This window comes from Porites lutea, chromosome 5, assembly GCF_958299795.1.
Source record: "Porites lutea chromosome 5, jaPorLute2.1, whole genome shotgun sequence".
NCBI lineage: Eukaryota > Metazoa > Cnidaria > Anthozoa > Scleractinia > Poritidae > Porites > Porites lutea.
The window spans coordinates 33,236,653-33,249,152 of record NC_133205.1 but is presented as its reverse complement, the minus strand read 5'-3'; the positions used below and the strand labels follow the sequence as shown (position 1 = coordinate 33,249,152).

The window sequence follows — 12,500 nt, the reverse complement described above, 5'->3', positions numbered from 1 at the left end:
TTGGTGGTTTTTTACCTTGTTTTTATAAGCTTTCTAGCTCCAGCCTCGTTTCCACGTTGAAGGATCGAGCTCATGTAATAGAACCCCTCTTAACGGCCGAAGTCTTTAGATTTCGAGATGGAAACAGTAATATTCTTAGTAAGGAGGGAAAAACGAAGATTTTAAGCTGTTTCCTGCTTCTACCCAAAACGTTTAGGGAAGATGAAAAACAAGCCATTTATGAGATAGTGCCACCCAACTAATACAAATTAATTTAAAGTTGTACCATCTTGAAAAGTTTGAGCTCAAACGAATAAAAAGTGCAGGAGTAGTTCCTAGGTTTCAGCTTTTTGCCCACCATGTTTCGATTAATCTTAAACAGTTTAGGTACGAACGTGCGGCACACATTTAGCTACGCCACAGATGAAGTAGAAAAGACCATAAGCAGTGATATGCAACATAAGCTGACAGTTGAACACCAAATAAACAGCAACAACAAAAACTAACGACAAAAAGCAAAAAATAAATACAACAACTAATGTGTGAAGAAGCTGGATATCTAAAAAGGGAAAGCTATGTTTTGTCTTTCCATGTATTAGAATCAGTGAGTTGGAAAGGATACAAGTTGGTTTATGCAAAGGGGTACGACTACGAATACTACTGTTGCCGAGACCTAAACAAGGTAGGTCAGTTTAAATTTTTGGATGTTAGAACCATAACTTCCTCATACAAAGTTCCTCCAATGAAATCGTTGCCTGCTCAAACCGAGCAAGTAGCGATAAGAGCATATTAAATTATTTTTCCTGGAGCAGATCTCAAACGGCTGACGCGAAGGCCTTCTTTGATGTAGTGTGCGATTGAGTTTGGAGCGTTAAAAACTTAAAAACCTAAAATATCTACAAAGAAAAGGGTTAGAGAAGCTGGTAAATGGGGAGGATGTTTTTGTAATTTATCTAACCGGATCTGGTTATAAATTATTTTCCAGTCTGCAACAATCAATTTGTTGACAGCCATCGTGACTTGTGAAAGAGAGGATTTCTAAGTCCATTTCTGTTGTAGTTTCACCCCTAACTTCCATAATACAAGATCAAAAGAAATACCTCTAGGCAATGCTGCAGAGTTTATTGCCGAAGACCAAGCAACGAAGAGCAAAAACGACAACATGTCTTCAGCGTCTGATGGCATTTTCTGTCGCTAGTGTTCCGTAACGACGCATAATTAAATTTGGAATTTACGCAAGAAACACGATCGGTCACTCACGCGTCCCTGGGGGGTGCCTTCAGCCCCGTGAAATTTAGATAAATCGTGCATATTATATTTGATCTGTGCCTTATATGTCATTTCATTTGTTTATTTGTTTGTTTGTTTCAGACAAGTACATATGCGATAGCGGATAATTCTTCAGAAGGACTTCTGGGAGGTGGTGAAGTTTACGTTAAGGTAGCCCAAACGGCAAACAATATGATTGTATTAGATTTTATTAGCCAAGCGATAGAGCCTCACTGGAAGAATGTCAGCTCCCCACCCCCCGCCCCCGAAAAAAAAAAAATAAATAAAATTATATATCTAGCCGTGTTTATGAAAACCGTACCATCAGACTCCAGGAGCCCACATACCTTAAACTCACTCAACTAAAGTAAATATCGCCAAGAAACTCAGCTCTTACCAATGGTTCTCTTAAGGTGACTCTCTTCTTGGTTCCTGATTAGCAAAAGAAACATTCAAGTCCATCAAAAAGACACTCTGGACTTAGCCATACACTCTAGCTGTTTAAAGGCCCTAAATGACGGAGGACGCTTGAGACTTAACCATGTTCTAAGCAGAGAATTCAAGGTTAACTCACCCATCCCTGACTTCCTCCACCCCCCCCCCCCCCCCTCCAGCCTAGCACGTTCTTGAGGGGAATGCTTTCATTGGCCAATGGGCCTCAAACGTTACAAGAATTTGACATGACAAACTAAAGACAGACATGACCAGTGCAGTGACTCTCCCAGAGCAGGACTAACGGAAGGTACAACGCTTTTGCAGCACCCTCCCCCCGCCCCTAGGGATTGACATGGAGACCCCTTTGCAACCCATGGCGAGTTAGCTCAGGGACTGAGCTTGACAATGAGACCAAGCAGGACAGCAAGCCCCCTATGTTTTTTTCGCACCGCATTGACCAGAAACCTGGCTATCGCCAGCTTTCTGTGCGAATATTCTGGCCCATCTTGAGGTATGTTTTCAAAAATTCGGCTATATATATATATATATATATATATATATATATATGGAAAACAATGAAAAGTCACTAGCTACGGCTCAAAAATCACAGCTTTATTCCTGGCACCAGACGGTAAATTTCTCTAGCAGAAGTAACAAAGGCCTGGTCGTAGGGAGCCCATAAAAGCCCGATCTGTGTGCTAAAATAACGCGTTTTTTTGTGGCGAAAACGCAGGCTCGAGAGTGTTCACTATCTTCTTGTTTACACAGGTGTTTGCTCGGCCACTTGTTGTATCCACTGGTAAACCGTTGGACTTTAAATGTAAGTTTTTGTCAGGAAGGAAGAGGTACTATTCTATTTAAAAAAATTGACCGGGGTGCTTGTCTTATCTTTAGTTGGTAGAATTTTGGGATTGGTGCCGCTCAGAATGCCAAAACCTAAATAAAAATGACTTCTGTTGGAATCGTTGCGGTACTTTTTCAGCCGAAATATCTTTGGATCAACCTAGCTGTTAGCCACAGTAAACAGAATCATTTTAAATCGCCTTTCCAACTATGCGTGATAACACAAAGTGCAACTACGTAGGAAGCTAACAAAGCTTGAGAAATAAATACAAAATGATCGAAGGTCAATTCGCCTTCATCAAAACTCATTCATACCGGTTATTATAACTTGCTCAGTCAAGTTTTCAAATAATGGCAAAATTTATTGGTTTCAAATTGTTGAGGAGGGCACCTAAAAAGTTCCAAAATGAACATTATACGTACGTTCAATTCCACTCAATGCCATATATAGGGAGAGTTAGACTACAACTTTTTTAAAGACCATTATACTTTACAAGTATATATAGTGTACGGAAACGCCTAATCGATCACGAGGCTTAACCAATAAATAATCTAAAGCGTCTACGCGGACGGAGCTTGGTACTCTACAAGCAAGTGTTTGTCCTGGGCTGACGCTACGCTACGAAGGGATCGGAGAAAAACCACTGCGAGCGACCGTTCCAGTGCTTTTCTAACGAGCATGCGCGTCCAAGTGACGCCTACGTCAAAACGTCAAATGGCATCACTTCCTCATGTTTCGCAGGAACGATTAGGGACGACGACGACCACGCGACGGCAACGAGAACGTCAAAATCAAACAAAAATCTTTCTGAACTTGGATATGGTCCCTAGGAATTCAAGACCAGTTGGGTTCGCCTAAATGCGGCAAAAAAAGTACATAGGAATAATCATTGGTGATAAAGACTGAAAGGACGTAAATTCGCAGTACAGGCTCGTGTTAAGGGAGGCAGTTATAGACGTAAGCAATTGAGCGTGAGCCTTAACGTGTTTTGAAACAGCTTTTAACTGTTCAAAGTTAATTTATTCGTCCATGGCGCCTGACGGCGGTTCGATCCGAGAAGCAAACGGTCGCTTGCAGTAGTTTCCTCCCTTAGCAGCATAGCGTCCGGCCTGAAGAAACCAGCTTGGCTCTCCTTGCTAAAAAAGAACTGTTGTATTTCTTCCTTTCTCTCTTACACCCTCTTTTTTTCTTTCAGTTGAACTTATTCCTGGGAATGACGAGTCAACAGGTAAGTGATCATCCAAATTGTTATGTTAATCTTTACACATTATTGTTTTAATCTTAATTAATCATTGTTATCGTTATACTGGTCTAGTAACATTGAATAAAATGAACTTAATTTTTATAATCTAATAAAGAAACTTCTTCATCATTCGCAAGTGAGAACGCAAGGCAATAAAAACAAAAACAAAGAAAAAAAACACAATCTGTTTTACAAACATGGCACTTTTAAGTTTCTCGAAAATATTAGAGTTTACAGTCCAAGGCAAGAACTATCGTGTACAATCTTCATTAGAGGCAGTTAACAAACAGAGAGCTTTGTCATACGCAAGTTAGGCTCAAGCTAGTAGAGAGAGAGAGAGAAATAAATGCATCAGGAAAACTCATCCTTATTTTTCTTTTCCGAGTTCTGCACGATCCCCTCTCATAAACTATGCATACATTCTATTTCCACTCTCCTTACGCAGAGCTCGGTTAGAAGTTGCTAACGCCTTACTACTAAACATTATCGCTGTCACTTATGAAAGACTGAAGAAGGACTACGCTCTGTACAACTGGGAATTTTGAACTTTAGTCTACGGCACATTTCGTTCAAAAGTACTGAGTTAGCTTTATATTCTGTGCTACGCAGTAAGGGGAACTTTTCCGCTCATCTTCAAGTACAGACACACCACCATTATTTCTATAATGATGTGAATGTTACCCGCGCTGTGATTGGTCGTTATCCATGATTTGTTAGAGTACAAATACAACCGACATGGATGACGTCACGGGAAATTTGTTTTCTTTGTAACGTTTGCGCGCGGTTTGAAAATATTTGTGACATATTTTCGGATTTCGAAAAAGTTTAACAGGAGCTATTTACAAAGAAGAAAAATGGGAAAAAGGGAATAAAAAGGACGTTTGACCACTTGAGAATACCTAAACTACAAGAAATCTTCACAACAGTTGCTAAAGTGTGTCATCGCTACGGGAGACTCGCTTTTTTGCAAAATGTCTTCGCCATTATTCTGCATGGAGCAAAAAACTTTAAAAAACTCTTTGAAGAAACGGTATACAGGTAAGATAAAGGAAAAAAAGAAGCAGAGACGAAAAGTAACGTTCGGGACTTAAAAAAAGCCTTAACTAGCACAAATCTTCAAACTGTCAAGCGGTACGAGGCAGGTATGTATATCGGAAACAAGTAGATTCCATGTTGCCGTGGTTCTGTTCAGTAATAGATCACAGAGGACGTCTAAATGTGGTAAACTCACGCCATTACGGACACTTACTAACAATTGCGGCTTACTGTCCACCACACCGTCTTTGGGTTCCGATGTCGCTGCTTTACAACTCTCGCTTTAATGGCACATCGAGTGGTAGATTTAGATTTTTAGAACTACAATCATGGACGAAAGTCCATAGGACAGTAATACAATACTCATATTTTGCTGTTCTTTCGCAGTTCCTTCATAAAACAGTGCACCCTTTTTCGAAATTTTCTTGCCGTTCTCCCTCCCCCCACCCTATACAAAGTTGAAACTCGGAAAAATTCTGGACACACGTACGCGTCCAACATTGCTTGTGGGGTGAGGGGAGGGGTTGGACCTGTGTGAATAACGCATTGTACTATTACTAAAAATAGGTTTTGTCACCTAGACCCCTTGGGTGACTCAGACAAACTGTGCACTCTACTCAAAGGCTTTGTAAGAGCAACATGCGTTTCAGACATGAAAATTGCTCATAGAATTCGCGATGAGCGTTTTTAAAATAATTTTTGAGCTTTATTCTAATATATAAAAGGCATTACTACCATAGGGAGCAAGAGCTGGTCCAAATAACTCGAATAAACAGTTAAAATCAGAAAATAAAACCACCTGGCTCTGCCTTATATACTCTGTAATGAAACAAGACATAACATTTCTGACTGTGTAATACTCCAAAAAACGAAATTGCTAAAGAGAAAATCGAGTTTGTATGCGCTTCTTGCAAGCCTGTTGCAGAATTTCTAACCTGAAAAGCACCAAAATTAGCACAAACCGGAAATTGTAAAAGTTTGTTATGTTTGGTTGTGCGGTCAGGTAGGTACCGTATAGTACTTTTTATCTTATATATACTTTATAGCGAAATAAGAGTTGCCTTCGCACTTGAAAAAAAAAAATCTAAGCATCCTTTGCCTCTACATTTAACCAAATGAGCCTTTTATGAACAGCTATGACGTCCTGCTATCCAAACATTTCTTCGTAAAATGCCGTATTATTTACATTTCACAGTTATGACACCACCGTTATGAATAAAATCACTCAGATGTAAGGTTTTCCCGTGTTTAATCTTGTCTTGACACACGTTAATACTTTTCAGGACATATTTCATCGAAAACAAGCTGGGTTTTATTTCTTTTGACTATAAAAATCTTCAAAGACGACGTAACTTGACTTTCCCATCCAGTATACTGTAAATATGCTTAAGGGCCTATACAGAATTCTTACATCGATCAAGTTCAATGTCTAAGTTACAGCAGGGACACGAAATTTGTGACGTCACTAGTGCAAAGAACTGTGGGAAAACGCCCAAGAAAGACAAAAGTGTCCCAAGACTTTTATCCATGATCGTCTGAAAAAGAGTTGGGAAGAAAAAAGTCAATGTTGAGGGGTTTTCAAGCCTGTAAAGGTGTTTATTCAAGCTTCTGGTGAAAGATCGTAATAGAACAAACCTTTTCCCAGTTTTTTGAACGTGCTTGAAGGATTCGCTCTCAACGAAAAATATACCCCAGAAATTGTTGTATTTCATATCGCCTGCTTTATTCCAAAGGATAACATAACTTTAAACAAGAGTCACGTCTGAAAACGGTTAAGGGAAGCAACGAATTACTAACACCATGGTGTACACGGTAAGAATTTCGGCAGGGCGAAGAGATGGAGTCGTGGATATACGGCAAAGCACGAGGTCATTTACCTGGTATTAAAGCTGCTCAGACATGTCAACATTACAGTCGCTAATACTCAATATCAGCGCGAACAACAAAAAGTCTAGTAGGCTTGATAGAGAGTCTTTTCGAAATTATAACGGCTTCAGTTTTATTTTCCAGAGAGTATATTTCAAATACAATTTAACGTACGTAGTTCGAAAGTGAGAATTTTTCTGATTCCTCTTTCCATCGTATTTTGAATCCGAACATTGTAGGTTTCCTTTTTTTCCAAACCTGAGGGGAATGTGAAAAGTTTACCTTCAAGAAAATCGTACAAAATTGATAAGATAAGCCGCGCATTGTGCATTAAAAAACGGTCATCGTCAAGTAGTAGAAAATTCTGGGCAATATTTTCTTGGCCGAACAGATATTTTACAGAAAACAGTCGTTGGGTGCCCATGGACAATCTTGCGACTGTTTTGTTATTGCCAAAACCATGGTTTCGTTTCTCCACGCGAACCTAATCAGTTGCCGAGTTGGATTTGCTCTTAGTTGCTTTAGAGAGAAACTTTAATTTGTTTTGTTGCTCCGTGTCGTGTCTAGAACCGTTCTGAAACAACCAAATTACGCACTAAAGCACGCGTACCAACTCCGCGGTATGGTCAGTACCTTACGCATGCACACAACCATATCACCCCGGCAGTGGCAGCCATATATATGTATATGTATATTTATATGTTATATATATATATATATATATATTATATATATGTTGTGTAAAAAAACGGTACCGTAAGAAAGCTGTTTTTTTACACTGTATATATTTGTAAAAGGACAGCTTTTTTACAAAAATATATTTTGTAAAAAAAACGGTCATACACTAAATGTTGCTGGCGAATTCAGCTTGTATTCATATTAAAGTTGTTTAGCCTTTACAAGTGTTTTCTGGCTTTTTTCTCGATCTCTAAAATGAAACACGCATTGGCATACATTACAGACCGCCTTTATAGTCCCTAATTCTTATAAACAAATCGGCTGCTGTTTTTATGGCCTTATAAGTTGCTCTGTGTATTGCAAAAATTAGACTAACAAGCGAGTGTATGTACGCTTGTAGCTATAGGCTAGCGTTTCCTTTTGTTTGATAAGCCGACTGAACATGTTCCTACATCATGTTGAGCTTAAAGTTGTAACGCAGACATGACACTCTTGCATGCATCAACATGGATTTCAACATAGCATGAATCCAGTGATAGAAGTTTAGCGCATCATACATAATACAGGAAATTGCCTAACAATTGCTGTCGTTATGTCGTTGGTTCTTGCTGAAGATTTTATACTAGAAATGGAGTTATAATTTATTTGTCCACTGCTAAGAGCATCAAAGCATTATAGCCAAGTATTTTGTTGACAGTTAAACCGATTATTGCAGCTGATAACCTTGGGAAAATAGATAAATAATACAGAACAATATTCTGTACAGTTTTCGGCTTGAACAAAAGTAGCGATGAAGGAGAGAATAGAAGGCTTTGGTTGCTGCAAGAGATTGTGACAGGCATTGCGTATAAATAAGACAGTAAATAAGCCAGCTATTCTATTATTGCCTAACATGCAGTTACTGCCTTGCGTGACCTTGGCCGATAAGCATAACAAATGAAATTACTGCCTGTTCCTTCTTCGCATCCAACAATTAGAAGGTCCTGGAAAATTGAATGACAAAGGAAACAAGAAGAAATAATAAAAAAAATAAAAAGAACGTAAATTTTTAACGCTGTCAGCGAGTTAACAAGGGAATTTAAAAGCCCCGCAATAAAGGGAACACGGGAACGTGAACGTGACTAGCTGGATATCTTAAAATGCACGGTTTGAGAAGCGCACGAAAACTACAGTTCAATAAAGTTCGAACCATGCTATAGAAAACAGCCTGTCTTCGATAAATGGGTTTGTCGAATGGTCTATATGTGTAAAATAGCAGGATTTTTACATAAAAAGGCGGCTTTCTTACAAAAATATATTTTGTAAAAAAGCAGTATTTTTACAACCGGTTAACTTGTAAAAAAGCAGCTTTTTTACATAAAAAAGCAGTATGTTCACAACCAGGTAACTTCTAAAAAAGCAGTATTTTTACAACCGTTCAATTTGTAAAAAAGCAGCTTTTTTACATAAAAATGACGCTTTTTTACAAGGACCGTTTTTTTAAGCAACATATATGTTGGAAGTAGGAAAAAAACTACACTTTCATCCCGACAAGCCTGTTTCGTGATCGCTCACTCTTCAGGGAATTTTAAGGATAAGAATATTCATAACCATCGACTATATACATTGTTGGGGAAAATTTAAATTTAAATGTTTAATTGTTACGTAGCAACGCTTTGTTTCTGTGGCGGCAAGAAGACACAAGTTCGTTACGTTTGTTAAGTGATGATAGATCGGGACGACGGATAATTAAAAATTTCTCTTTGAGGCAAAGGTTACATCTTTTACTTGAACTGTTATAGGATGAGCTAGATGAAATGATACGCCATGAAATAGAATAGTCAATGTTGTTGTCTTTTAGGGACCAGACATGTTTACTGAGTTCCGTAGAGTTCCTGTGTTTTGTGTGACGGAATGATGCAGTGTGGTCTCTGTACCTAGTTTTGAAGGCGTTTTCTGTGAGTACGATGTATGTTTCAGAAGTGTTATTGTCGTTACGTTTGACGGTTGCTTGGTAGATAACTGATGATTGAAGGCAGTTTCCGTTAAGAGGGCATGAGTTTTTTTTGTCGGCAGTTACATGATTTGTTGTCAACAGAGTTATCTGTGGATTTATCTGTGTGTTTAGACACATTCAGGTTACGCTTGTTGTGGTTGTCGATAATTTGTTTAGTGTTATTCATGCAACTGTAGCTGATCTTGATGGGAACTCTACGGAACTCAGTAAACATGTCTGGTCCCTGAAAGACAACAACATTGAAGTGCTCGCCCGCGTCATCAATTGAGACACTTTTCCTCCGCGTTAATCCGGGGTTGCCAGTTCGTCTCCTCAAGGTTGTCATTGCCAATGTAAACCCCCAAAACGTTACCTTTATCTGCAACCATTGAATTGGAATAGGCTTATCTACTTTACCACGCCAAGCACCAAGCCAGACACCTTCACACTTTCCGATATTGAGCTTTGCCCTAGTCCCTTTTTCAAAACGATGATAAACTTCAAAAAGCACCTTGGTGGCACGATCAGAACAAGAGATGACAGACGTGTCATCAGCATGAAGAGATAAAACAGGAAGAGGAGATGATATGCCAGGCAAACGCAGGCCACTAATTGCAGGGTTACAGCGAATGTTGGCAGCAAGGACCTCAAAAGGCAAAATATACAAGAGCGGAGATAAAGGGCAACTTTGACGCACTTCGCGAGATGGCCTAAAGGCACGGAAACAGTAACCAATAATAAGAACGGAGCTCCGGACATCGGTATATAGGAGCCTTACCCACCGAATAAAGCTCACACCAAAGCCCATCTTACCCAAAGTGGCAAATAGGAAAGGCCAGTCAACTCCATCAAATGCTTTCTCTTGATCAAGAGAGAGTATAGCGACAGGTATGTTAAGTTGATTGGCTAATTCAAGAACGTCACGTAGAAAGGCGACATTTTCGTCAATAAAACGTCCAGGAACTCCGCAGGTCTGGTCAGTAGCGACAACCTTGGATATTACCTTTAAGACAGCCAGCTAAAACACGAGCGTAGGGCTTGTAGTCAACGTTTAGAAGACTAATCGGTCACCAATTTGTCTGGTCCTGACGATCATCTTTCTTGAAAATCAGAGTGATGAGAGCTTCATGTTGAGAAGAAGGGAGGAGACCAGCCTCTAGAGAAGCATTGAAGACCTCAACGAGATCTTTCCCAAACAAGTCCCAGAAAGTCACATAAAACTTGATAGGCAGGCCGTCCGAGCCAGAAGATTTGCCCTTTGCCATACCCAGAAGCTAAGCATGAGCCTCGGTGAGCGAGATGGGGCCCTCACAAGTCGCAGATTCAACGCACGATAAGGATGAAGAAAGGTTATCAAGCAGATCAACCTGGAAATCAAGATCAACAGAAAAAGCCGAAAAAAGATCACTATAAAACGAGACCCAGGACTCACATATGCCAAGGATGTCACTCACTGTCGAGCCATCTGAGGTTTTCATCGCAGAGATCCAGGTGTCAGCCCCACGCTTCCTTTCCAATCGCAAAGAATAACGTGAAGATGTTTCGCCTTCCTCAGCCCATTTGACACGAGAACGAATCCGCGCTCCCTCAGCCTCAGTGAGATCAAAGGCTGCCAGTTGAGCAAGAACTCGTTCGTAAACAGCAAAGAAACAGTACCATCATCAATTTTACCTTTCAGATGAGAAGCAAGGCACATTGAACAGAACGAGAAAGACAACGATCATTTCGTGACCGACTGCAGTGTTGAAGCGCAAGACGCTTAAGAAGCTCCTTTCCCCGGTCCCACCAATGTTGGAGTGAAGGGAACAAAGGTTTGCGAAGCCTCCAACCCATACAAAAATCATAAACAGATGTTACAAAAGCAGAGAGAAGAAACTTCTTCATTAACTTTAAGATTTGCAGAAGAGAATTGTAAAAGGAAGCAAAAAGCGTAAAAAAACATTTTTTTGCAGAAACGATTAGTGACGGGCACTAATTGCGGAAAAAGCAAAAAAGGTAAATTACTGACTAAAAGACTAATCATACAATAAAAGCTATGTACAGCAAAAGGAAAAAAAAATAATCAGTGTCAGGAAGACACTGATTGCAACAAATCAATTAGAGAACAAACAGCGACAAGCGCTGAAAGGGTAGGTCAAGAAAATGACAAAAACTATATACAACTACTTATAGGAAATCAACTTTTTGAAAAAATAGAGAAACGAAAGTAAAACTCTCCAAATCCACGAGTCCAGGAAAGGCATCCAACACAGGCACACCCACAGGCACCGACCGCGTATCACAGACCCTTTACTGCCGAGGCAAGTGCGAAACACTCCTTTAAGCACTAGTTCCACCGTAAACAAGTGGTTGCTGTTTGTTGGAAACTGAGAAATATGGTTGTGCGCATACGAAAGGCACTGGCCATACTGTGGAGTTGGTACGTGTGCTTCAGTGCATAAATTTTTTCGAGAATCGTTCAGTCTGAGTAAATGTCTGCTTGGAAGTTCGAAAAATATTGTTTTCTTATTGGCTACTGGACGCGACCAATTACGTATACGGAGTGTGCATTTCGATCTTCTTCTGCTAAACTGTGTTTTAATGGAACGCATTTCGTGAAATTTTCTGCAAGAGTTCGAGGACTCCTGTAAATAAATACGCACTGAGTTTCCGTAAACTCCCTCTAAAAACTGAACAGCTGGAGTGGATTTGTTGTTTGTTAGGTGCACAATGTCGAACTTTCTACTCAGTCACGGCTTGGTTCTTAATCCCCGGGAGGGGTGGGTGGTTGGGTACTCCTTATGGCGGCCTATACGGTGAGGCCCCACCCGAAAGGGGTACCTTTTTCGGGCTTTAGGTATATCAAAGGTTAGGGATTTTACTCGTTGAAGTATATAAAAGGGTAGGGAAATTTGGGTCTGGGACATTTGGGTCTGTGAAATGGCCCAAAGGGCCGAACAGATGAATTTTATGGTATTGTAAAGTCGAGAAAACGATCTATTGTTATGATTGATTCGTATTTAAATGGCAATGCATTTACAGCAGTTAAAAGGGATGCAAAGTTCTAAACGAGGTATGTGAAAAGGGTACCAGTTGTCAATAGAAGGTATACGAAAGGAGTACCTTTTTCGTGAAAAAAATGGTATAAAAAAGGGTAACGAGTTGGACCTGGGGGTAGAGCCTCCCCGTATAAAAAA

At 39.9% G+C, this 12,500-nt stretch overlaps 2 protein-coding genes across 4 annotated transcripts in view; both read left to right on the top strand.

Moving 5' to 3' along the window:
* Positions 1–12,500, top strand: part of LOC140936280 (uncharacterized) — a 217,528-nt gene that overhangs the window by 33,028 nt on the left and 172,000 nt on the right. The window lies entirely within an intron of this gene.
* The window catches only part of LOC140936282 (uncharacterized), a 60,651-nt gene that overhangs the window by 29,605 nt on the left and 18,546 nt on the right, over positions 1–12,500 (top strand). For all 3 annotated transcript variants that reach the window (XM_073385728.1, XM_073385726.1, XM_073385727.1), the window contains exons 6-9: positions 579–661; positions 1,351–1,419; positions 2,452–2,503; positions 3,723–3,755. In XM_073385728.1, coding sequence (XP_073241829.1) covers positions 579–661; positions 1,351–1,419; positions 2,452–2,503; positions 3,723–3,755 — 237 coding nt within the window. The remainder of the gene's footprint in view (positions 1–578; positions 662–1,350; positions 1,420–2,451; positions 2,504–3,722; positions 3,756–12,500) is intronic.